Source organism: Sarcophilus harrisii, chromosome 6 (assembly GCF_902635505.1).
Source record: "Sarcophilus harrisii chromosome 6, mSarHar1.11, whole genome shotgun sequence".
Classification (NCBI taxonomy): Eukaryota; Metazoa; Chordata; class Mammalia; order Dasyuromorphia; family Dasyuridae; genus Sarcophilus; species Sarcophilus harrisii.
The window spans coordinates 182,130,737-182,157,646 of record NC_045431.1 but is presented as its reverse complement, the minus strand read 5'-3'; the positions used below and the strand labels follow the sequence as shown (position 1 = coordinate 182,157,646).

Below are 26,910 nucleotides of genomic sequence, written 5' to 3'. Positions count from 1 at the left end.
TTTCTCATAAGAACCTTTTAAGGGATACAGCACAGATGTTGTCACTCTCTTTCTACAAATTAGGACATTGAGGTTCAAAAAAGTTAAATGACTTCTGTGTAAATACACAACTCATATATATACTCATGGATATCTTTATCTTTATGATAAGATTTAGGTTAGTGACCTTAAGGACAATGCATGGTGGGTATCAGTGGGCTGGCTTTTGTTTTTACAAAATTAATAATGATTTTGAACTAGAACTGATAGACAGACGGATGGATGGATAGATGGTCAAAGAGAAAAGGAAAAGAACCAGTCTTGTAGTGAGACTGGAGACTAATGGAGAGACAGTTTGAAAGCTATTTTGCTATCTTTAAAATGTTAAAAACAATTGAAAATGCAATTCATTGCATTAGGTGGATCCTGTATGGAGAATTTATGAAAAGCACAAGCAAATATCACACAGGGAAGAAATTATAATCTATGCCAGGAGAAAAAGTATTGATCCTAGTGATACCAGTGATTGTCAGCATATCACAAATAAAGAACTGGTTGTAGAGCACCTCTCTTATGCTCACTATCTTCAAGGGAACCAGATGGTACGCGGATACAGGGCTGGGCCCAGAATTTGGAAGATTTGAACTCAAATCTAGCCTTAGATACTTACTAGTGTAATCCCGGACAAGCCACTTAACAGCTATCCACCTCAATTTCCTCAACTTTAAAAATGAGGATAATAGTAGTATCTACTTCCCAGGAAGTTGTTAGGAGGATCAGTGTATTAGTGAAATACTTAGTCTAGTACCTGGCACTTAATAGTGCTTCATAAATGCTTATTCCCTTCCCCTATTTTCTTTACTTTAGCATACTCTATCAGCAAATTCTTTTTTTAAAATAGTATTTTATTTTCCCAAATACATGCAAAGATAGTTTTCAACATTCATCTTTGCAAAACCTTGTGTTCCAAATATTTCTCCTTTTCCCTCTAACTTCTTAAGACAACAAGCAGTTCTTCTAAACTTATTTCTGTTTGTCATACTGTACAAAAAAAAAAAAAATCAGCTCCAAAGGGGAAAAACATGAGAAAGAAAGAAAAAGCAAGCAAGCAAACAACTGTAATAACAAAAAAGATGAAAACACTATGCTATGCTTTGACCCACATTAATCTCCATAGTTCTCTCTCTGGAAGAGAATGACACTTTCCACCCCAACTCCTTTGGAATTACTTTGAATCACCTCAGTTTTTGAAAAGAGCCAATTCCACCACAGTTGATTATCACGTAATCTTGTTGCTATGTACAGTATTCTCTTGTTTCTTCTCACTTTACTTAGCATCAGTTCATGTAAGAATTTCCAGACTTTTTTGATATCATATCAGCAAATTCCTAATAGGACATATCTGCATAGTTTCTCTTAATCAACAATGTCATACACAGAGTCTAGGCCATAATAAGTGGGTACTTATCAATATTTGTTGCTTCATCATTAATTATTATCCCAGTATTCACAGGAGCTATGTTCTATAAGATGGTATTGTAAAACTGAAAAGAAATGTTCAGATGATCCTAGAATGGAATTAATATTTGTTCTTTGCCTCTTTCTCAACAGGCTTCATCATCAGAAGACATGGGCCGATGGATTGGAATATTATTGGCAGAAACAGGGTCATCCACTGACCCTGGCGCACTACATTATGATTATATTGATGTGGAAATGACTGCAAATGTCATCCAAACAGCCAAACAGACATTCTGGTAAGATGCCGATCAGTGAGTTAAATATTGCTGAGGTTCCTGAAGCTCAGTAATTTTCAGTTATGTGTTCAAAAAACAGTTTTCTCTTCAACATCAAAAAAGTAGTTCAGGTTGGATTTAGTGTATTTAATATATATTCCATCTACCTTCACCCTTAAAATATTAGAGAAGTTGTGTCCCATCCTCAGTGCCAACATTTGGAAAAGATCTGGATAAGCTAAAGTTGTGGTCAGAAAAAAGGGATCAAACTGGCCAAGGCTTCGAAAACGATTGATGTTCACCTATCTCTGTGCTCACCCAGCCAGATGATTCTTTTATTAACTTTGGTTTGCAGGAACCTTATCAACCTTTCATCCTTTTCAAAGCACACTGCTACAGAGAAAGGTAAAGATGGGCAATGTTGAACCATATTAGTCTTGACTTTATTAAAATATTTTGGGCATTTCAATCCTGCCTGCCTAATAAACAAGTAGTCTGATGAAGGTGTCTCTGACTCTTGTGAAGATAAAGTCTGAATTTTTAGGGCCTATTTATTGAATGTACTTACTGAATTTATATGCAAAGTTGCTAAAAAATTGTTTTAAAAAATCTTTTCACCCAGGAACATTTCTTTGACAAAATAGCTATAAAGAAGCTTCAAAGTCTGATAATGGAAATGATGAAAAGAGTAGAAGCTGGAGAAGCCAGAGGAAGAGACATGTGGAAGGGAAAGAGGAATTAGGAATAATAATTTCTCATATTTGTTTTGTTCAGTCCAGGTTACCAAATGCTTTTTACTCTATTATTATAACCTGTTATTGATAGTTTGAATAGATCATCCTGATTTTACAGATGAGGAAACTATAGCTCAGAAAAAGTTAAGAATCTTCTTTAAAGTCAAATAGCAACTTATATGATTTTTACAATAATCCTAAGAGGTCGTGTTAAAAGTCACATATTACAGATGTAAAAATTAGAACTAAGAAATACAACTAGTAAGTAGCAAATTTGGGATTTCAACTGTAATAGATTTTTAGATTCTTTTAAGTCTTTTATTTTATTTTATTTTTTCTAAATCTCACACTGCTTTTCATTCATCACAATAAAGATGGAAGCCTCAAGCTCTGGGGATTTTTTGTATACATCTTGCAGCAGATCTAACTAAGGGAGTCACCAGCAAGTATTTTTTTTAATGCTAAGTACTAGGGATACAAAGAAAGGCAAAAGGTAAAATCTCTTCTTAATCTCAAGGAACTCACAGTTCAATGAGATAAACAATATACCAATAAAATGCAAACAATTTTATAATAAAGGATAAATTGGAATCAACTAGGGGAAGGCTCTAGAATGAAAGGCATCAGAAAACTTCCTGTAGAAAGTAGAATTTTATTTTAAATCATAGAATGTTCATATCATGAGACTTGAAGGAAATCAAGGAAATTGTAGGACAGAGATGAGCTAAAGAATCCTAAGGAAAGGATATCCATCCAGAGAAAATGCAGAATTGAGAGATGGTGAGTCTTGTGCAAGGAACTACATGGAGACCAGTATCACTGATCATATAATACATGGGGGGATAATGGTGCAAGAAGGATGTAAAAGTGTGGTGGAGCTTGGTTATGAAGGACTCTTAAAAGCCAAACAGGATTTCATGTTTAATTTTTAGAAAGCTGGGAGTCACGGAGTTGCTAGGCAGCTAGATGGTGCAATGATTAGAGTACTGGATCTGAAGTCAGAAGAACTCACTTTTTAAGTTCAAATCCAGCCTCAGTGGCTTACTAGCTGTGTGATCTTGGATAAGGTTAAATAATACTGTTTTTCTCAGTTTCTTCATCTGTAAAATGAGCTGGAGAAGGAATCCCCAAATGGGTCACACAGCTAGTAAATGCCTAAAGCTGAATTTGAATTCATGTTTTCCTGACTCCAAGCTTGACACTCTATCCACTGTGCTACCTAATTGTCCAGTAAATAACCTTAGTAGGAGAGAAAAAGGAAGAGGGAGGGAGGGAGGGAAGAAGAAAAGGAGAGAGGGGGAGAGAAAGAGAGAGAGAAGGAGAAGGAGAAGGAAAAGGAGGGAAATAGAGAATAAAAAGAGGAGCAAGGAAGAGAGAGAACTTGAGGCAAGGAACCATCCAGAAATTTTGTTTGTTTGTTTGTTTTGCAATAGTCCTGGTGCAAGATAATGCCTGAAGTCCTACACCAGGGTTGTGACAGTATTGTGGGGGAGGTGAAGAGAAATAATACTGCCCTTGACAATAATAAAGGATTTAGGAAAAGAAAAAGGTTTCAGGAGAAACATAATGAGTTCAGTTTTGTACAGGTTGCGTTTCAGATGCACAGGTCTAGGCTCAGTTCTGTTATATACTTTTTACTCTGTAATCTATGTAATTCTCTTTCCTTCTCAAAATATAATTTTCCTCAACTGGAAAACCATAATCATCCCTAGTGGCCAATTCTAATACTCTATGATTCCATAGGCTATCAAATCTTCCTTTGGCTTTTGTTTTGTATTTATCTCCTCCCAAGAGGATCTGTTAGTGATGCTGCAGAGAGGTGGGTGGATGTAGGAAACAGATGTGAAGTTGGGGAATCATGTAATCAGCAAATGACAATAGATTATATTAATAGCTAGTTGTAAACTCACCAAGTCTGTGTGTAAGAAAGAACACACTTTGGAACATGAAGATAATCAACTCAAACCATTTGTGAGTTTGCTTTACTGTATTTAAAACACATGCCATCTATTTTACCTTAAAACAGTGTGTGGGGTACGTTGGGGAGAGTTGGATCAGCCCCCTTCATCTTGGCTAGTATTAGGCAATTAAGTACTTGCTGAAAACTTGACCAGTGAAATCTGTAGTTAGAAAAATCATTTTCCATTTTCTTTAAGCAGAGTTAACTGGCCTTCAGGGAGAATTTAAGGATTTCACCATCACCATGTTTCACCAACTAAACTAATATACATCCAGAATGGTAGCACTGCAAGGAACTTTAATATGTAGAACACAATGCCGGAGCTATAAGGGACATTAGAATTTGATTCTTACATTTAGAAGAATCCTTAGAGCAAAGAATGTTAGAGCTGCAAGGGACCTTAGGACCTATAATGTTAAAGCTGAAAAGGACCTTAGCACATAGAAGGTTAGAACTGAAAAGGATCTTAGAATCTGGAATATTAGAGCTGAAAAGAACCTGAGAATAGAGAATATTAAAACTGACAAAAAAAAAAAAAGAACACCCACAACTTAAAAGTGTCAGAGTTAGAAGAAATCTTGGAATATTTGCATTGGAAGGAACCTCAGAAAATTGAATAGTATGTAGGAGATCCTAAGAACATAGGTCAGGGTTGGAAAGGACTTTAGTAATCACCATGTTCAGAAGTTTTTAACCCTTTTTTTTTCCTTTGTACCATGATTCTGATGAATTCAGGGAAGCCTATGAAAACTTTAGTAAAAGGCACCATTTATTACAGCCTATTAAGGTTTTCATAATATTTTGCATATATGATCTCACATTATCTTCATAACAGTCCTATGAGCTAGGTATTGTTATCCGTATTTTACAGGAAACTAAGGCAGACAGAGATTAAGTAACTTGCCCAGAATCACACAAGTACCTATAAGTCTTCCCAACTCCAAGTCCAGTGGTTCTCCAGTGCACCATCAACCTCATGCATTCTCAAAATAATGTTTTAAATGCATAAAGCAAGATACATAAGATCACCAAAAAAATTATCAAAAATATTTTTCTCATTCAAAGTTGCAACTCCTGGAATTTTTCCATAGATCTCAATTTAAGGATAACTGATCTTGTCTAACAAAATCGGGCTACTGCAGTCTAGATACAGAAGGGGATTTGCCCAGAGTCAGCTTAGAATGAATAGCCAAGGCAGAACTGGCACCAGAGCTAACTGAGTGACCCAGACAGAGAGAAAACTTTACCAGGAAAGTCCCAGTACCAGTTAGGGGTTTTCCTAAATAAAAGTGAAACATTTTTTCTGTTGCTTTTCTGTGTGAACCACAATAGAGCCTTATTTTAAATGCTTACAATTTTGTTTATGCACATTATTGAAGGATGACATTAATTTGCTTTGGTATTGTGACCTTCCTGTTGTTACTGATGTGCAAAAATTAAGTAAATTCCAGTGGGATTCCCAGTCATTAGTTAATCCCAACCTCAACTAACCTTCAACAAGTCAATTTTCCTTATCTGCAGAATCAAACAGTTAGATTGGATAAATTGGGAAGGCTCCCTCACAGTAGCTAGGTGGTATGATGAACAGTGTTGGTCCTGAGTTCAAATGTGACTTCAAGACATTTACTGGCTATGTGACTCTGGGAAAGTCACTTGACCCTGTTTACTTCAGTTTACTTGTAGAATGAGATGGAGAAGAAATGACAAACCATTCCAAGATCTCTGCCAAGAAAATCTCAAATGGGACCACAAAGCAATTAATTGACCCAAAAAAAAAAAAATCATCTTTCAGTTCTATTGCTCAGTGATTCTTTACAAATTAAGATTAATTATACAAGTAAAAAGATATAGTGAAAAATGTACTGGACTTAGAAACAAAATACTGGGTTTCTTTCCCCAGCTCCATATCTGCGTACAGCTCATGATTTATTAGCCTCAGTTTCCTTCTCTGCAAAATAGGATCCATAATACTTCCCATATAATTGGAGAGTGCCTAGTAAATAACAAAGGATCAATACAAAGTAAGGAATTGCTATTATGACAAAAGGAAAAGCTACCACAATTTATAATGTTTCTTCCACTGCAAGATGATTTTATGTGAAGACCATCATTCCAAACTTGCCAAATCTACATACCACTCGGGTTAAATTATAAGAAAGTGAGTTTAGAGTTGTTTAACTTCATTATTTGGAATCATAAGGCCTGCAAAAAGCTTTCCTGAGGTTCACAATCATCTTGTGTCTCCGTCAGCAAACAGTGATAACCACATGTAAGAGAATGACTGAATAAAAACATTCTCCCCAGAATATTACTTGGCTTTCACTTTACAAACAAATGGAATATTAATCCAAACCAAATGTAGCTGGGCCACATATCAGGGAAAAGGAATGTGAAAACCAGTTTTCATTTTTTTTTTAAAAGGAAAAGGGAAAAAAAAAAAACATATCAATTTGTGGCCAGGGGCATCTTTAGTGCCGTATTAACGTGCCTATAACAGGAGGTAGTGAGCAATGCGACTGCAATGTTCAACTGAACTGGCATTTCTTGGCTTTTTATATCCCGAATATGCATGACATTATGGAGTAAGCAGTTGACTGCTGGATTTTAGAACTGGTTTGTTCCTAAATCTCCCAGGGTGCTTTTGGAACACTCCTCTCGAGCTTTATTTTTTCAAATGAGCATGAGTGATCTTTTAGATCTTTCCTAATATTTTGTATTCAAGAGTCCTTCGAAAAATGATGTTCTCTGTTCCATGTTATCATCATCATCATCATCATCAATAATCCTAACATTTCTAATACAGTTAATATAGTTAACGTTTCTACAGAATTTCAAGATTTGCAAAGTGCTTTCCATAAGATTTCTCATTTGATTCCCCACAACAGCTTTTTTAGATAGGTTCTATTATTATTCTAATTATACAGATCAGGAAACTAAGGCTGAGAGTCTATGAGACTTACCAAAGATCTCATAGCAAGTGTTTGAGGTTGAATTTCAACTAAGTCTTCTTGATTGATTCCAAAGCTAGAATTACCCACTGTGACAGCTTTATATTCTCACATCCCTTCCACCTCCAACATTCTGTGTGCTATTCTGCCTCCTGTAGATCTAACATTTAGTATTTCCTCTTTTAGCAAAAATTCTTGATCTTTGTAAAAACCTAAAAGAAAGAAGGGATTTGGGTGAGGAATGTCAGAATAGGAAAGGTTGGATGTAAAATTTTCTTCTTGTATTCCACACTAATTAGGAGCTAATTAAAATTATGGTATGATGGACTTCTGTGTGTAACATTAAATGTGGCTGATTATGGGGGAAATGTGAACACTAAATTTTAGGGAGAAGACAGTGAATAATAAAAATAACAATAACAACAGAAATAATAAGGATGTATCTCCTGGACAAAGCAATATATTTAATAATAATATATTAAGCAATTAATGATGAAAAAACACAGAAACTTACATATTCAGAGAGCTTATTTTTCACAAGAAGTTTTGGATTTGTGTATGTATCAGAAGTTGTTCTGAAAGTTTTCTTCCCCAATTCTTGGCTCATTCAGCCGGATTTTTTTAACCTTCCCCTGCTCCCCACATCACCATGTTGGGGAAGTTGTAATGAACCAGTAAATAAGACACACACAGAAAAAAAAAGATCAAGAAATATTCAATATTGACAGGAAAACATTTATCATTAGTCCATCTGTCATTTGGCATTTGAATGTTGGGATTCTGCCAATATTTTATTTTCTTCTCTGAACTATTAGATCGTCAAATATTTCAATCGTTTACCAACATTTGGGGCTGCCAGCTGAAGTGCTGCCTATTTCTGATTCAAGTGTCTGGCTGGATCATCTCAATGTGTGAGAGGCAATGTAGCATAATGGGAAGCACAATATGGGAGCTTAGATTCTAATCTAGACTCTCTGAGTGCCGTTGGACATATCACCATTCACTTCCCGTCTCCTTTTCTGCTTATTTGCTTCAAGTGTCTGGCTGTATCATCACAATGTGTGATGAGCAATGTAATGTAGTGGGAAGCACATTATGGGAACTTATTCTAATAAGCTCTGTGATACTGTTGGACTTCCCACCAGTCACTTCCTTTCTCATTCTTTGGGATTGATGTTGGTTGATTGGGGTTGATTGGGACTTCTGGTACCATATCCCCCATAAGAGTTCATGATTCTTTTATGTCCCACAGAGATATTAAAGATAATATATATAGAAATTCAGTTTCTGAGTTAGCTACTATTTCCCTTCCTAATAGTATTTTTCCAAATAAATGTAAAGATAATTTTCAACATTTTTTGGTGATCCAAATTTTTCTCCTTCTCTCCTTTACCTGCCCCAAGACAATCTGATATAGGTTAAATATGTACAATCCTTTTAGGCATTTTTTCATATTTGTCATGTTATACAAGAAAAATCAGACCAAAAGGGGGGAAATACCATGAGAAGGAAAACAAACAAAAAAGTGAAAATACTATACTTTGATCCACATCCATTCTCTATAGTTCTCTCTCTGTTTGTGATTTAGCCATGATTTTTAAATAAAGGTGCATAAAGAGAAAGATTTCCTTAGGTTTAGAATATTTTTTAAAATTTTTGTCCTCTAGATTTCTCCTTATTTCAGTCACATGGGGTCAGGGCTAGAAGAGACCTAGTTCAGATGACCTAATGCTTTAAGATGTACCAAATGCTTTCAACCTGATCCTCACAACAACTTCATGAGGTTGGTGCTATTATACCTGTTTTGCAGATGAGGAAACTGAAGTTGAATAGAAATTTCGTGTCTTGCCCCAGGATCATAAAACTGTAAATGTCTGAGACGTGATTGGAACTCAGGGGTTTTTGACCCTAAGTCCAATCCTTTGTCCTAATTGAGTGTCTGAGAAAGAAATTGACTTATTCAAGGTCCCATCTGCTATGTAGTAAACCGTAGAGCTGAACCACTGATTTCTGATTCCCAAGTCCATTGAATATTCATTAAACAACAGTATCTCACAATAACCGGTTTCCTCTCATTCATTCAAGGTTTGAGTCTGGCCAAATGAGAAATGTACATCAGAAATATTGAAATGTCTTGTACCAAAATAAGTATTTAAACCCCAATTCTTCCAACATTTCCATAACACTTAAGATAGGGAAAAGAGAATGAATGTAAGATTACTTTCTTTCCACTAGAGGGAGGTATAACCTTACTTTGAATTCATTTCTTTTGTCAGATGATGCTGAAAAAAGGAGCCTATAAATCTAATGCTGTTCTTAATCCTTAAATACTATTTCTGCACACTTCTTTGAGGTTGGAATTACATTTCTATCTTTGTTGCAGAACTTCTCCTCTCACAGCTTGTCTAATATAAGACCTCATTCCCCCTCTTTATATTTCTTTTCTGTCTTTTTAATTTTTTAAAAACAACTCAACACAATAGAAAATGTAAGAACCTAGAGTAAAAATGGAGAGAATAGAAAAATGTTAACCACTCTCCCCCCAGTCTCCCATTTTAGAGATTGCTTTGCCCAGTGACTGGAAAATAGCTTATCGAATTGCATTGAACTGATGCATTGGATAGACCAGGAGTTATAATGTCAGGAAGACCTGCATTCAAATCCAGCCTCAGTAGTTGTATAAGTCACTTAACCTCTGTTTGCTTCAATTGATTTATCTCCAAAATGGCAGTAATAACAATGCATACTTCGCAATATGAGCTTTAACTGAGATAATATTTCTAAAGCACTTTGCAAAACCTAAATCACCATCTAAATATTAACTGTTAGCTCTTAATGAGTATATTCTCTCCCATTTTGCCATCTGTAGTTTTCTTCCCTTGAGTGTCACTCCTCTGCCCCTCTTCCCAAATTTGTATCTGAACATGGGAGATATTGTTAGATAGGGAGAAGGGCTTAGGATTCAGAGTTAGCAAAGCTGGAATTCAAACCCATTGCCTCATGGTACCTTAAATGTGTTATTTCCTAATCTGGATTTCACTTGGGTTTTGATGAAGGAAACTTTAAGGTAATTTTAAAAAATCTAAAACCCATGATAGTTTTATGAACAATAACAAGAAAAAGATATGCATGGTTTTAGTCTTAAATAATGAATTAATTCAAGATTTCCAAATGATGGTTTTAAAAATTCATTTAATATAGTATAATTATGGAATAATCTTTAAGTTGAAAACCATCTTAGAGATCATTTGTTCAAATTATCTTTCAGTACACTAGAAATCTTCTTTTCTAAATGAAATGAAGTGATATTAGTAAAGATCTTAAGTTTTGTACCCGGCACATAGTAGACAATTAAAAATTGCTTGTTACCCTCCCTGCCTTATTCCACAGTATCCTTTGCAGTCATCCATTCATTTAACGGATATTTACTAAGCATCTACTATATTTAAGGTCTTGTACTTGGAGAACAAGAAAAGCAAAAACATTAAGGATATAGCATGTAAAGATAATCCTCTCAGGAGCTTACAATCTAATAGGGAACAGGATAAAGATACAAATATTTATGATCTAAAGGGAACTGAGTAAAATTTATAAAAATTAAGAGTCATACCCCAATTGATAAATGATCAAAATATATGATCTATCCTTAAAGGACTATATGAATGGCATAAGAGATTTAAAAGAAAAAAAAAGGAAAAGGACCTATATGTACAAAAATATTTGTAGCATATTTTTTCTTAGGACAAAAAAGTGGAAATTGGGGGGATGCCCATCAATTGGGGAATGGCTGAATAAATTGTGGAATATAATTGTCATGGAATATTATTGTTCTATGAGAAATGATGAGAGAAATGCTCTCAGAAAAAATCCTGGAAAGTCCTCCATGATCACACACACACACACACATACACACACAATCTTTCTTTGTCTCTCTCTTTTCTCTTTGTGTGTGTATATGTGTATGTGTGTGTGTGTGTGTGTGTGTGTGTGTGTGTGTGTCTCCTCCCTCCCTCTCCCTTTTTAACTTTCTTTTTCTTGAGAGTTTTTTTTTATTAGGGTGGAAGATCTATGTTTTCTTTCACAGCATGACTTTTATGGAAATGTTTTGCATAACTTCACATGTGGTTTCTTAATGGGGACTGAGGGTGGAGAGAAGGAATAGAATCTGGAACTCAAAAGTTTTAAAAATAAATATAAAAAATGTTTTAAATATAACTGGGAAAATATAAAATAAATACAATTTAAAAAAAGAAAAAAAACAACAAAGAGAAGTGGACTATAAGTATACAAGAAGAAGCTCTACCAAGATGTGATGAGAAGTGGGAGCAAGTAGGAATCTTTTCAACTAAGATGAGACAGGAGTCAGGGAAAGCTTCTATAGGGGAGGTAATCACTGAATTAGTCATTGAAGGATAGGATAGATATCAATAGGTAGAAACAGGATTGGGAAGAGACCACTGGAGGCATAGATATCAGTAGATGAGTATAGGATAAAGAGACAGGTCATTGGATTTATAGAGTTAGTAAGAACAAAGGATTGAGGTAAGAGATAGCTAGAGAAATAGTTCAGGTTAGTGCTAACATAAAGTTCATGCAGGGAAGAGCAGGAAGAAATAAAACTGGAATGGTAGGCTAGAGCCAGATTGTAGAAACCCTTAAGTGATAGTACAAGGATTTTATATTTTATTTAGTAGGCAAAGGGGGCCACTGAAGAGTTTTAAATAGAGAAGTTTCATGATCAGACTTCAAATTATGGCAACTCTGAGCCTCGAGTTCTATGCAGACATTTCCTTATTAAAGACGAATCCTTCCTTTTGTGTTTCAAAGAGGCAAACTATTTGTACTAATTAAACTAGTTGGCCTATAGGCATTAAACTCAGTAAGTCCAAAGCAACTTTTCTTTCCCCCCCAACTTTTCAACTTCCCTATTACTGTGGATGGAGGGTACTGCTCTTCTCTCAGCCACCCAGACTCACAATCTTGCTATATCATTCTCATAACTCCTCTCTTACATTTAACTCCTTGTACAAATCATAGCCAAACCTTGCCATTTTCTCCCTTCTTTTTTCGTCCTTCTCTTATATTTGTACCATTGTCTCCGGGCACAAAGTCATCAACGTGGTGCTCTCATATCCTTGTGCTTGGACCTTGTGATAGTCTATCAGTTGGATATTTCAGTCTTAAGGATTTTGATTCTCAAATTCACCCACCATTCAGCTGCTGCAAAGATATAAAGCCCCTTCCTACTCACTAAACTCAGGGATTCCTTGTTACCTCTAGGGTAAAATACAGAACACTGTGTTGGACATTTTAAGCCCATCACAACCTTACACCTTCCCATTTTTCTACACTTTATTCCTCTCCATGTATTTAATATTTGCCTTCAGGCAATTCTTTGAGTGTAATCACTTCCATTTCTATGGTACCTAGACAACACAGGATAGAGCATTTGGCCAGGAGTCAGAAAGAGCTGAGTTCAAATGTGCTGGTGGTCACTTATTAGCTGTGTGATCCTTTGGTGGTCACTTAACCTCTGTTTCCTTAACTTGTATCTACCTTGCAAGGTTTTTGTAAGGATCAAATGAGATAATATTTGTAAAAGAACACTGCCTGGCACATAGTATATGTCATGTGAAGGATTATTCTCTTCCCTTTTGCTGATCTGGAATGTTATTTGTTCCTCTTCCCCTCTGCTTCCTTGCTGCTTTCATCACAATGTAAATTATCGTATAGGGGAGACTTTTCTCAGCCCCACCTCATCTCCTTTTCTGTTAGTTCCTTCCCTTTGAGATTGTTCACAATTTATCTTGTCATATCTTGATTTGACAGAATATGTACAGTAACAACATATTACTGATCATTTACATATCAATACAATATTATTATGTAATATAATATAAAATTATAATGATTTTTATTTTGTATTCATCAATTGTGTATTCTTTGAGGTCAAGAATTGTGGTTTTTGCCTTGCTTGTATTCCCAATAATTAATTCAGTGCTTTGTATATAGTAAATACTTAATAAATGCTCATTGACTGACTTAAATACTACTACAAAAATGCTATGGCTATAATTTTGACATACATGAAGATTTTTGTTGTTGTTGTCATTGACCTCCTTGGGGTATGTTCAGTGGAATCTTTAGACAAAGGGGTCATGGGTATTTTAGTCATTTCTTTAATATAATTCCAAATGTTCTCAGAATGCTAGGATCAATTCACAGCTCCATCAACAATGCACTAGTGTGCCTATCGTTCCACGACCAGTTCAACATTGACCAGTTTCATCTTTTGTCATCTTGACCAATGTACTAGGAGTGCTAGGAAGCCTCAGATGTCTTCATTAATATTATCCCTCTTTTTAACGATTTGGAGCACATATGGCCTTTCTAGTTTTAATAGAATTAGAATGTCTTAGTTCTAATGTGTGCTAGTCTTACTTCTAGGCACTATGTTTTTCATTTATAGCACCCATCAGAGAATTAAAAGTGTGGTGCTCAATAAAAATAAAGAAGGATGATGCTTTGGGAAAAGAACTGGACTTGTCAGTCAGGAGAAACCTGGGTCTGAAAGTGCTTTGTGTATTTTCTATTTCATTTAACTGATCTGAGTCTTAATTTCCTAATTTATAAAATGGAGCTAATAATCTCTTTATTGCTTTATTCATAGGTGAGGATCCCATAAGATACTGTATGCAAAATATGTTATAATCATTATAGCACTATATATTCAATTATTATTATAAATACTTATTCTTTCCTTCATTCAACTTATTCATTCAGTAAACTTTTATTAAGTACCTTCTATATGCAGAGGTCTAGAGCATTATGGAGATATTGAAGACATGATCCTTATCCCAAAGAATTTAAAATATTGTAGGGGTTTATAAAAAAAGTATATGGTAATAAATATATATGGGAGCAATTCTGCTGTAACAAATGCTCCTTGATGTATTGATTTTTTTTTAAAGTGGGGAAATGGATTGTTTTGTATATCTTAAACATAATTTTCTCTCTTTTAGCTTTATGAACAGACGTGGTATCTCTACAAATCCTTATCTCGGCAGTGCCTCCAATGGATATGCTCACCCCAGTGGGATGGCACTTCATTATGATGATGTCCCTTGCATAAATGGATCGGTGAGAGTGTCATTTTTATAGAGTAAATGGTTTATCTTTGCTGGGAGGCAGGAGTGTCTGAAAAATTGCATAATTTAATGTCCCTGGGTTCCTTCCAAATAAGCTGGGGCTTTCTTGGGTGGAAGCAGGATGAAGCTGCTATCTCATTTCTCATCCCTTATGTTTTGGCGTATTGTTCATCTTAATCTGCATCAGAGCGAGTATGGAGTTTGACGTGCTAGGGGATGGCTTGTCAATTAATGCTAACCCCATTAATTAAATATCTGAGCACACCTGGAAATATATAATTACTGTCCTGCAGATGTCCATGCTCATTCCTACCCTCTAGGTGTTTACTCATTTTGTTTCCCTTTGCTTTCCTTGCATTTGTTCATATTCAACCATTACCCTAAGGAATAGCTCCAAGTCCCTTCTCTTCCATGATGCCCTTTTCCTCATTTGTCCTGCTGTCATATCCATTTTTACAGACATTTACTAAATGACAACATAATAGTGTCACCTTTTTGCTCAACCATAACCTCCTAAATAGTCTTTTTCTTCTAGTCTCTTCCTTATAATTTATACTTCACACACAAATGACAAAATATTCTTCTTAACTACAGTTCTGCTCTTCTAATATGCATCTCACTCTATTGCTCAAAAACTCTCAATTATTCCCTCTTGCTCATAAAAACTCCTTTGCTTGGCATTTAAGATCCTCTTGAGACTGGATCCAATGAATCTTTCAAATTCTATTTCACAATATTCTTCCTATGTTTTATATTCTGGTTAAACTTTACTTTTTTGTTTTATTTCCCTACACTTTTCTATATCCTTGTTGAGCCTATTCCCCCTTTCTATAATTCAGTGGTATCATATTTTAATAGAAATGAAAGGGTGGGTGTAGAAATGAAAGGGTGGGTGTTAATCCATATTTAAGGATCCCTGCTGGTAACATCTTGAGTCAGAAAACTACAAATTAATATAATCTCTCTTATAATTGTATTTTTTTTTTTTGTTAACTATTTCCCCCATTACATTTTAATCTGGTTCAGGCAGCTCTGCAGAGTGTTGTCAGCCACATATTTGACATCTTTTCCGTCTCTGACCATTAAATTTGTCATAGGATCATGGGATCGAAAAGATCCACATCATCCAATCCCATTACATTACAATCAGTGAAGATGACCTTCAGGGAGTATGAATGACTCCCTCAGAGTCATAGAGGCAATGAGCATCAGAGGAAAGATTTCGACCTGGGTCTTATGATTCCCAAAACTCTTTTCTTTCAAGGTCCAGGTTCCTCAAATATTTTAGAATATTTTTGGTTGAATCTATAGCACATTCTATCCTGAATCACCTTGTGATTCCCATTATATTATTGTAAATATGTGGTTGAGAAGAGATATTCTCATAGTTAGATAGAGTCTCTTTTTCCTTATAGCTTTCAGAGATGTTTTTGACTATTACATCTTTTTGTATGTAGGAACACCTCCCCTTCCCTTACACATTTGCAGTGATTGAGACACTGGTCTTAAATTTATTTTATGATTGATGGCTGGTATCAAGTAGTTACCACCTGCAGGTGTGTTGTTTCCAGGGGTGCCAAAGCTCTGAATGGAGACTACTGGATGGAAAATACAAGGAGAGTGATTTCACTCAATACAGAAAAGAATTCCTTATGATGAGATTTGTCAGGAAGAAATAGTATGGACTAGCTGAAAAAATAATAGACCACTTCTCTCGAGATTCTTAAGAGTGGATGGATCTCTTCTTATCAGTTTTGTACAGAGATTTCATGATTCATATGGGGTCTGTTCAGAGGATGGCTGAGCTTCCCTGCCATTACTGAGATTCCATAATTCCATGCTCAGGCTCTCTTTTGATACAAGTGAAGCTGGCAAGTTTTTCTATAGCTTAAAGGGCACAATCACGCTAATAATTAGACTCATTCAGTATAAATCAAGGGATCTCAACCTCATGATTCAGTGGTAAATTATATATATATGGATTTATATTATATATAAATATATATAATAGATGGCCTATATATATATATATAATATACATCCACACATGTATACACATAGCACGGCTTTAGTATGTAAGTAATTGGACCTTTGGGGGCTTCATTTTTCTTATCTGTAAAATGAAGCATTGGGATTAGATGGCTCATAAAGCCCTATTCCAACTTTATGATACTTTTTAAGGTTTTTCTGCTGTTTTTCACTCACATCAATCTACCTCCCATCTTCATTTCTTTGAACAGATTGTCCTCCATTTCAGTGATATACCTTTTCATTTTCATCTCTGCCTCTAGAAATCCCTAGTTTCCTATAAGACAACTCAGCACTGCCTTCCACATTAGACCTTTCCTAAGCTCTCCCTCTCCCCACAGCTTCTAGTTTCTCTATTCTTACAACAAAAATGTATTTTCTATATTCTCTCTCTCTCTCTCTCTCTCTCTTTTTCTTTCTCTGTCGGTCTCTCTCTGTGTGTGTCTCTCTCTCTTTTTTTCTTTGTTTCTGTTTCTCTCTTTTTTTCTCTGTTCCTCCTCCTTCTCTTTCTCCTCCTCCTTTTCTTCCTCTTCCTCCTCCTTCTTCTCCTCCTTCTTTTCTTCCTCCTCCTTGTCTTCCTCTTCTTTCTCCTTTTCCTTTTCCTTCCACTCCTCTTCCTCCTCCTCCTTCTCTTCCTTCCATTTCTTTCTGATATGTATATATGTCATTTTCCTTGATAAAATATAATTTCCTTGAGGGCAGGGAGCGTTATTGTCTTTGCATTTCTATGCCCAGTGCTTTGCAAAAATCCTTGAGCAAATGCAGATGAATTGATTGAGGGGGAAATGATAGCCAATGCTACTTAAAGAATCTTGGATAAACAGGGGCCAGCCTTTTTAATGAAAATCTCATTTGCTTTAGATTTATCTGTGAATAGCTTTATTTTTAGATTAGAGCTGGGTAGCTGACGTCATAGAAATAGACACGTTGATGTTAATGCAAAGGAATGAAAACACTCCTACAATGTAATTTTTAGACTGTGCTATTTTTATGAAAAAGGCGCCTAATTATGGTCTGACAGAAAAGAGCTATATATGAAGTGTCTAAAATTGGGGTAAAATTCACACTATATAAACTAAATATTGCTTCTTTTAAGTATAAGGGCCATTTGTCAAGAGACTTAAAAAAAAATCATCCTGATATGGAGAGAGCCTTTGCTTTTAATTTAGACTTTAGCCAGATGTGGTGTTAATGTTTTTTTAGTTTTCAGTGATTGTGAAATGGTGTCTAACTATTTCAGTCTCTGGTTTAAAAAAAAAGCCCTCCCCACCAAAATAAGTTAGAATTCATGTATCAGCTAGTTATTAAAGCATCATGTTTGGGTTCAGATGGCCAACTGGAAACTCTCCCTCTGAACACACCATTTGTGATAATAATAGCTCTCAATTATGTCATAAGTATGGTTTACAAAATTCCTTCCCTGCAATTTTCTTGGGAAAAAGAGAGACCAAGTATCAGAACCGAACCCTCAGTAAGAATTCTTGGGCCAGGACAATTATTGCAGAATACCCTAGAACAAGAAGCATGTTAAGTCTGCACCCTCAAGACCACTTTAACAACTTTTTTTTTAAGTGGAGGGATGTGGATGGAAGACCCTAAGGAGAAAAGGAATTGACTTTACATTAGACCCTGTGGAAGGTAGACCTATCAATTCTGTGAGAAAGAAACTTCCATGAATAGATGAGGCCATGACCAGGCAAAGGAAATAGTTTTGGGATGTGGTAGCTACACTGGGCCTTTTTTTTTTTTTTTAGCCCTTTTAATATCAGTAGCTTGTGGGGAATTCAAGGATTGGGTATTCACACTCAGTTAAATATATTTAAAGAGTAAATATAGGCCCCTTTCACAGATTAGGAGACTGAGACTAAGTTAGTTTACTTGCCTGTAGTTGCATAGTCAATACATAAAGTTTGTCCCAACTTTATGTCCAGATCTCTTTCCAAAGCTCTAGTTTCTTTTAAAGGTTGTTATCAAATATAGCAAAGTGTGTAGTAGAGACGGTAGCTAAGTGGTCCAGGAGATAGAGTCCCAGACTTGCAGTGAGGAAGATTCGCCTTCTTGAATTCAAATTTGACCTCAGACATTTCCTAGTTGTGTGACCTTGAGTAGGTCTCTTCACCTTGTTTACCTCAGTTTCTGTAAACTGAACAGGAAAAGGAAATGGCCAACTACTTCTTTGCTGGGAAAACTCCAAATGGGGTCACAAAATATTGAAATAGCTCAACTACAACATGTAGTAGGGAGTAGCATTATAGGCAGATTTCCCTTAGGTAGTTTTTCATTAGACCTTAGGGAACCCCACAAAACAAATGGCTATAACACTCGCTTGCAGTGGCAAGAGACCCTAGTCCAGCAGTCTGCTAATTCCAGGTTTGGGTCCCAGCTCCAACATTCCTCAGCCGTGTGACTGTACATCAATCACACAAACTTTCTGAACCTGGTTATCCATATCTACAAAATGAGGATACAGATTCTTGGGATGAGACTCCAGAGGGTAATTGTGAAGAAAGTGTTTTATAAACCATAAAAGCAGGCATTGGAGAAATGTAAGCTCTTACTGTCTTTCTCTAAAAATGTAAAAGGTTAAAATTGTGGTTGACATATTCTCTTAGTTAGGGAAGACTGACTGTTAACCATCGGGCGTAAAAATGACTCAAGGGGCCAATCCCCCTAAAATAAGACAAAACAAAACAAAACTCTTTCTTCAAGGATGTTAAGATAGAAAAGTTCTGGGAAGAATCCCTATAGCAACCAAACACACATGCTTGAGAAGGGACGTCACACGGATTAACTTCCAGGGGTGAGGAGGAGAGGGTTATGACTTTTGGACTTGCTGATGGTTTCATTCTGCTTTGCTTTATATCATGACTTTATACTAACAGTTGAGACGTGTGTATGTGTGTGTTGCAGTGGGAACAAGAAGATGGCTTTCTGACTTCCCGTAGCAGAATCTTGGGAGAAGAAGTGCTTTATGATAACGCGGGGCTGTATGATAACTTGCCGTCTCCAAAAATCTTTGCCCGCTACCCACCTGCTGAAAGAAAGGCTTCTAGATTATCTACTGACAAACTGTCTGCTAACCATTACAAACATCCTGTCTCCTCCAATCTATCTTCTGCTCAGTCTGTCACTAATACCTCTTCAATGGGGAGGGGATCTGTCGGGCTGAACTCTCAGGTACTACATGAACTTCTATAATGTGAATTTGGCTTGGATTTCATGTTACTCTTATGCTTTTATAACAGTATTGCAATTTCTATTGCTAAATGAGAATAAATAGTATCAACTGGAAGAAAAGTATAATCTTTTCCCAAGTGGAATATTGTTTCCCTAACAACTTATGTTTTCAGTTAGTATTTGCTTGTTTCTTAGCTGATTAAAGGATAGAAGGGGATATTATAGGATTATACTTGGAAACTGTAAAGGGTACTAGACTTGATATTAGAGCAACTTAACTACTGATTACCTATGAGACTTTGGTCAAGTTGTGTGAGTGTTATGGTCCCTCTGGTCACCTGGAAGATGAGAGGATGGGCTTAGATAGCCAGTGAATCCATTTCAAAATCATTGTTCCTTTGATGTAACTTATTTTTCTTAGATTTGTGACAAACATTAATATTTAAGTTCAGATGTCTATTCTGAATTCTGCAGAATCATTTTTCCCTCATGCCTTTCTTCTCCTACATTTCTGTGTTTTTCAGTACCAACCTGTGAAATTATCTTTGTTGGTGGGCATGTGGATCTAAACAGAAAAACCTTTTTTTTCCTTTTTCTCTTGATCTCAGTAATATTTAGGTATTGATAACTACTAACAGATAAGACTGCCAAAATGTACAGAGGGGAGTAGGCAGCCAATATACTTGTTTTATACCTGCCTCTCTCCCAAATCTTCAAAACTCTATATTTATTCCCTGAGAGAGTAGACTTTCTTAGAAGTCTGTTCCAAGAGGCAAGCATTTGATACCAACCCAACATGGTTAGGTAACTTTGGTATAATGGTAATACCTCACATTTCAAGATCATTTTTGAGGAAAGCAGAACTATAATGGAGAAAGCTGTTTTGTCAATCTTTAAAGCACTAGAAAAAGGAGAGAAGTTTTGGTTGATTTGTAATTCACAAGATGCTCCCCTCATGACAAATCTGTGACATCAGCATCATTGTCCTTATTCACAAAAGAAGGAAAAGAGCTCAGAGATAAAAAGGGAATTCCTCGTGGACACATGACATAGCTGGGATATGCACTACAGTCCCTTCTGATTCTTGTTCTAAGTCCAGTGCCCCTCCCTTGGAACCCCAGTGTAGATCATGCGCATGTACTTCTGGATGGTCTGCAAATTAACATGAAACATGGGTTTCTATATAGGTTCATATATATCTATGTTTCATGATGTTATGGAATCAAGGTTCAGAGTTGGAAGGAATCATGGAGAATCTTCTAGTCTAGCCTACTTATTTTACATAGGAAAATGAAATCCAGAAAAATTAAAGCACATGCCTAAAATCTCACAGGTATTAAGTCATAACATTGTGATTCAAATCAAGGTTCTTTGATTCCAAATCTGACATTTCCACTAAATTTTCAGGTGGTTTCTTTTCTTTTTTTTCTTATTGGTTATTTTCCTTTATTTACCTTCTTTTTTTTTGCCACCATATTAACTTTGGCTTTGGTGCTTAACAAAACAAATTTAATTTCACACGTTCCCTCTATTGTGCTATTTACTAACATTTTTCATTTTTGTAAAACTTTATCCTGTACTGTGTAAACACATTTTATATAGGTATTTACATGGATCCTTGAAATTTCCCTGTCTGACATAATAGCTCCTATTTACTTAGTAGTAATAATAGCTATGCATTTAAATAGAGTTTCCCAAAAGTCTTGGTACAATTTCAAGTTTTAAAATCACACTAAGACTTAATTAAAGTGACATTTTAAAAAATGTATTGCCTTCTGTTTTGCCTTTATTTTTAAGCCTCAATAAACTTAAGGTTACAAAGCAGTTTTACATATAATAGGTCATTTTAAAATTTTACAGAATATTTTCCATGTAAGAATCCTGTGTAGGTAGGAAGTTGTTGTTATCATCATTTCACAATTAAAAAAAAAATGAAGCATCTTATAGGTCATCAAACCTATAAAAATAGCTAGTTAACATTAAGGCAAGATATACCTGAGGCTTGTCTCTAAGGATGGCCTTCTATCCACTTTTCCATGCTTCCTCCCAGGTTACTGTGGTCTGATTTATACAATCTATTTCCCTCCCCCAAAGCCTTGTGACTTAGATGGCATAAATCTTACCATCCCTGTTTTATAGATTGAATGATTTGACCAAGGTCATTCTGGTAATTAGTGGCAGAGTTGGGAGCTGGATCAGGTCATCTCCCTTCAAGCCACAGTATTTTTTTAAATGCTAGCTACTCCTAATTAATTTTTACTTTTTAAAAGATAAAAATCCTAAGTATTTTCATCCATGAGTTGTCAGGGAGGATAAACCTTATATGGAATTTAGGAGCCAATGTGGTTTCAGACACTTGTTCTTTGTCATCAGACTTGGGACAAGTGAAAGAGATAAAGAGGAGGTACTGTGGTTAAAAACAAAAGTACAGATACTTAATTTTCTTGTCTAATTTGTTCCTAATAGTTCAAGAGCAAGAAACCTCCTATAGCATCTAATGGGGTCCCAGGGAAAGGGAGAAATGTCAACAGTCCTCAAAAGAAAACGGACTCATCGGCTACTGTCAAACGGACAGCATCAAGTAAGTTCTTCATAGTGCCATTCTTTATGTTTGGGAGATCAGTGGAAGGACTTTTAGAGGCTTCCCTGAGTAGAGTCATAAATACCATTCTGGAAGACACTTAAAGGTCGTCTTAGCTTCTTCCATTTTAAAAAGGAGGAAAAAGGCCCAGAGATCCTTACTTCCTCAAGGTCATATAACAAGTTAGTGGCAGAGTCAGGTATAGACTGTGGGTCTCCTGCCTTCTGGTCAAGAGTTCTTTCTAAGTGTGGTTTAAGTCATACCTAAAGAGGAAGAAACATAACATATTTTTTTCTTTTAGCATTCTTTTAAAATTATTTTTTAAAAAATATTTTATTTTAAAAAGCAGAATAAGAAAAAAGAAAAATAGAAAATGAACACAAAACAAAATAAAAGAGAACGTTGATATGAATAGAACATCAGGGAGGATTCAAAATATATAACAACAAATTACCAGACCAAGAAAGTGTGTGTGTGTGTGTGTGTGTGTGTATGTATGTATATATGTAGAAGAAATATATTCATGAGTGCCCATCTTTTTTTTACTTCTTTGTAAATTGTTCTTTTGTTCTCTGCTGCATACCATGAAATATCACAGATTTTTCAAATCATGTTGAATAACAACCAATGATCTAAATAACTTTATGGCTCAGGATCAATTAATTGCAGTTCAATGGATGAGCACTATGGTGCACTGGGGAACCCAAAAATGAAAACAAACTTCTTGTCTTCAAGGAGCATAGAGTCTATTAGAAAACTGGAACATATATACTAAGATAAATATGCTACAGAACAAAGAGACAAAGGTCAAAAAGAGTAATCCAAGAAGAGTGCTCAAGTAAATTTTAGAAGTGTTCATGGAAGATGTGGTACTTGGGTTGAAACTTGGAAGAAATCAAAGATTTTGCACGACAGATGTGCATATTTTTGTTATAGAGAACTAATGTAGGGGAACAAGGATGATCAAGACAAAGTCGAGGCACAGCTAATAGCCCCATTTACATGGAGGGGAGTAACATAAATAAGTCTTGGAGGGTAAGTTGGAATGAGACTATAGAAGGCCCCTAATGTCATTCCAAAGTTTTCTTTTTCTTTCTAATGACAAAGTAAATGGGAAACCTCTTGAATCATTTGGGTTTTTTGTTTTGTTTTGTTTTTTAAACTAAAAAAAATTCAAATATGACTTCAGACTCTTAATACTCTGGGAAAGTCATTCAAACCCTCAGCCTCGGTTTTATCATCTGTAGAATAGGAATAATAATAGCATCTATCTTATAGGATTCTTATGAGGAATAAATGAGATAATATACATTAAGTACTTGGTAAATGTAAAATGCTACATAAATGCTATATGTTATTCTGGCTCTTATTGTAGAGAGGAGAGACTGAAGTTAAGGAGACACTATAAGAGGCTATTGAAGCAGTCTGAGGGAGATATAAAGTGATGTAGGTCAGTAGTAATGAGTATGAACAAGTTAGATTCAAATGATATTGTAGAAAGAGAACTGGAAAAAAGTTGAAAATAAAATAAATGTGAATTTTCTGGGAGAGGGATTCCAGAATCATAGACTTAGAGCTAAAAGAGGAATTTGTGGTCATTGTATTTCATGCTTAGTGAGATGAATGTGAGACCACACAAGTTAAATTGTATATATTGAAGGCAGGATTTGAAACCAATTTTTCTGACTACAGAGAAGATGTAGAGATTATTCCCAAATTGTAAGGGTGTTGCAGTAGATAGAGCACTGATCTTGGAGTCAGAAGGGTCTGAATTCAAATCTAGCCTCAAATTCAACTTACTAGCTGTGTGACCCTGGTCAAATCACTTAACCCCAATTACCTCCTCAAACACCTCCTAAAAAGATTCCTAGTCTGGATAATTAGGAAGGATGATAGTACCATAAATGGAAATAAGAAAACTGGGAAGAGGTAAAGATGTTTAAGAGAAAAGATGAAGACTTTAGCTATGGCATGATGAGTTTGAAATGTTAGCTAAGGATATAAAAAGAAATGTCCAGCAGGCTATTAGAGGCACTGAATTGTAGCTTGTGGGAGAGATTCAATTGTATGTATAAATTTAGAAGTAGTCCATGTGGAAGTAATAATTGAACTAATGGTGATAAAATCACCAATGAATGAATGAAAAAGGATTTAGTAAGCACTTCCTAAGTGTAAAGTAGTATGGTAAGTTATTGTTCAATCTGTCCATTTGTGACACCCTTTGAGTACTTTTTGGCAAAGTGACTGTAATGGTTTGCCATTTCCTTCTCCAGCTCATTTTTACAGATGGAGGAAACTGAGGTAAATAAGGTGAAGGGACTTGTCCAAGGGCACATACCTAGTAAGTATCTTAGATCAGATTTGAACTCAGGGAGATGAGTCTTCCTGACTGCGGGCCTCCATCCTCAGTGGGTCAAAGTAGAATGAGGAACCATTCAGTCATGGAAACTAGACCTGTGACCCAGAAGTTTGTCAAGACATCTGAATGAGCTAAATTATTTTCATCCTGTTTTTAAGGTGATAGCTTATTTTGTATTTTTTTTTTTATTATACTATTGCTTCCATTAAAGAAAGCATGTTCTTATACAATTAGGAAATCTGCCCCCACTACTCACCTTTAATTTTGTGTTCATTGTTCATTATGGGGAAGAGGAGAAAGGAAATAATGGGGACTAATAGGTTCCTTAAAAAGTCATGTTATACAAGATCTATATCACTTGAAATTGCTGCCTCTGTCTCTTTTCCCACAGTGCCTTGATTTTGATACTTATACTTCTTTTATGGCCACATGATTTATCCCTTTATTTTATGATGCCTTCTGTGGGGAATTTTTATTAACTTTGGTGACATCTAATGGTGACAAAAGAGAAAAATAATTGCATTCTACATTTTTGCTGAACTCAGCCCATTGCATTACCAACATCGCTGGTTTATTGCATGGGGATCCAAAAGGAGAGCTGGAAATTTACACTTCCTTATTTTGGCTTTTGCTCTGAAAACATCTTGCTTTAGGAAGAAATGAAGCCGGGCAAATTCTTTTTCTTAAGATGTCCTTAGGCTGACCATGATCAGCGATGCAATCTTTTAAGTGTTTTAAGCTTGATTAGTCCACTGTTTGACTCTGACTCTGTGTTTTATCAAAGCTTCCATATGCGTAGTGTATTTCATTAAAATGGAAATTCCTCAGGAAGAGGGCTACCCACACTTTTCTATTTGTATCTTTAGTGCATAGCACATAGTTGTTTACAAGATATTTTCCCATTTGATTGTAATCTCCTTGTGATCAGAGATGGCCGTTTTTGTTTTGTTTTGTTTTTTCATTTTTGTTTTTTTGGATCTCAGTGTTTAGCAAAGGCATCTAGGTGGCACGGTGGATGGAGTGCTAGATTGGGAATCAGGAAGACCTGAGATTTGAACTCAGATACTTGCTAGTTTTATGATCAAGTCATAGCAAGTCATTTAATCCTGTTTGTCTCAGTTTCCTCATTTATAAAATATGCTGAAGAAGTGGCAAGCCACTTCAGTATCTTACCAAGAAAACTCCAAATGGGATCACAAGGAGTTGGACATGATTAAAATAACTGAACAACAACAAAGCTTAGCATAATGCCTGGTACTTGACATAGTAGATACTTAATAGATGCTCTTCACATTTAATAAATCCTTTCTCATTCTGCAAATTCCCTCATCTGCAAAATGAGCTGGAGAATGGCAAACCACTTCAGTATCTTGCTAAGAAAACCCCAAATGGAATTGGACATGACTAAAATAACTGAGCAACAATAAAGCTTAGCATAATGCTTGGTACATAACATAGTGGGTGCTTAATAGATGCTTGTTGATTTGCTATTCACTTAGTAAATCCTTTCTCATTCATTCACAGAGTGCTAAAAGAAAAAAGGCTCTTAGCATACAAAATATCTGTAATGAAACTAGAATGTCAGAATTAGAGGGAGAACATAAGATATTAGTGTTGAAAGGGACCGTTGAGATCACCCAGACAAACCATCTTATTTTACAAGTGGGGAAACAAAGTCGAAGCAAGTTAGCCAAAGTCACATGGCTAGTTAATATTAAGACAAAAACTAAAAAACTAGATTTTCTCATTGTCAGGCCATCCCTCACATTCATGGAACTTTACTGAGTTTGTCAGTCATTAACTTTGCCTGCAGTCATCTTTACAGTTATAGGTGGTTACTGGAAAGAACATTGGATTTGGAATCAAAAGATCTTGGTTCAAAGCCTGGCTCAGCCATTCATTATATATGTGACCCTGAATAAATTATTTAACATCTCTGTTCCTCCTCTATAAAAGCAAAGATAATAACCCATGCTTGGCTCACAAGGTTAGGAGCAAATGAGAGGGCTCAAGGGAAGTGTTTTGTTGTTACTTTTTATTGTTTTGTACACTGTAAAGGTTGAGATTACATACTTTTTACAATCTTTTTCTTGAAGTTTCACAGAATGTGTTAGTCAATATCTTAGGCTGAAGTTCAAGAACATATAGTTCTTGTCTCCTAGATAAGCCTGGAGGGGCCTCTTTAGTTTGGTGCAAATCAGAAAATCCTTCAAAAGCTATGATGATTAAATGAAGAAAACTGAAAATCATCCCTAAATTC

At 35.7% G+C, this 26,910-nt stretch overlaps 1 protein-coding gene across 4 annotated transcripts in view; it reads left to right on the top strand.

Annotated features, from left to right (window-relative positions):
- The window catches only part of AFAP1 (actin filament associated protein 1), a 222,814-nt gene that overhangs the window by 181,278 nt on the left and 14,626 nt on the right, over nt 1–26,910 (top strand). For 3 of the 4 annotated variants that reach the window (XM_003773408.3, XM_031941769.1, XM_031941768.1), the window contains 4 exons: nt 1,591–1,736; nt 14,380–14,497; nt 19,444–19,710; nt 22,177–22,291. In XM_003773408.3, coding sequence (XP_003773456.1) covers nt 1,591–1,736; nt 14,380–14,497; nt 19,444–19,710; nt 22,177–22,291 — 646 coding nt within the window. The remainder of the gene's footprint in view (nt 1–1,590; nt 1,737–14,379; nt 14,498–19,443; nt 19,711–22,176; nt 22,292–26,910) is intronic. The other variant, XM_003773407.3, reaches the window with a different exon arrangement.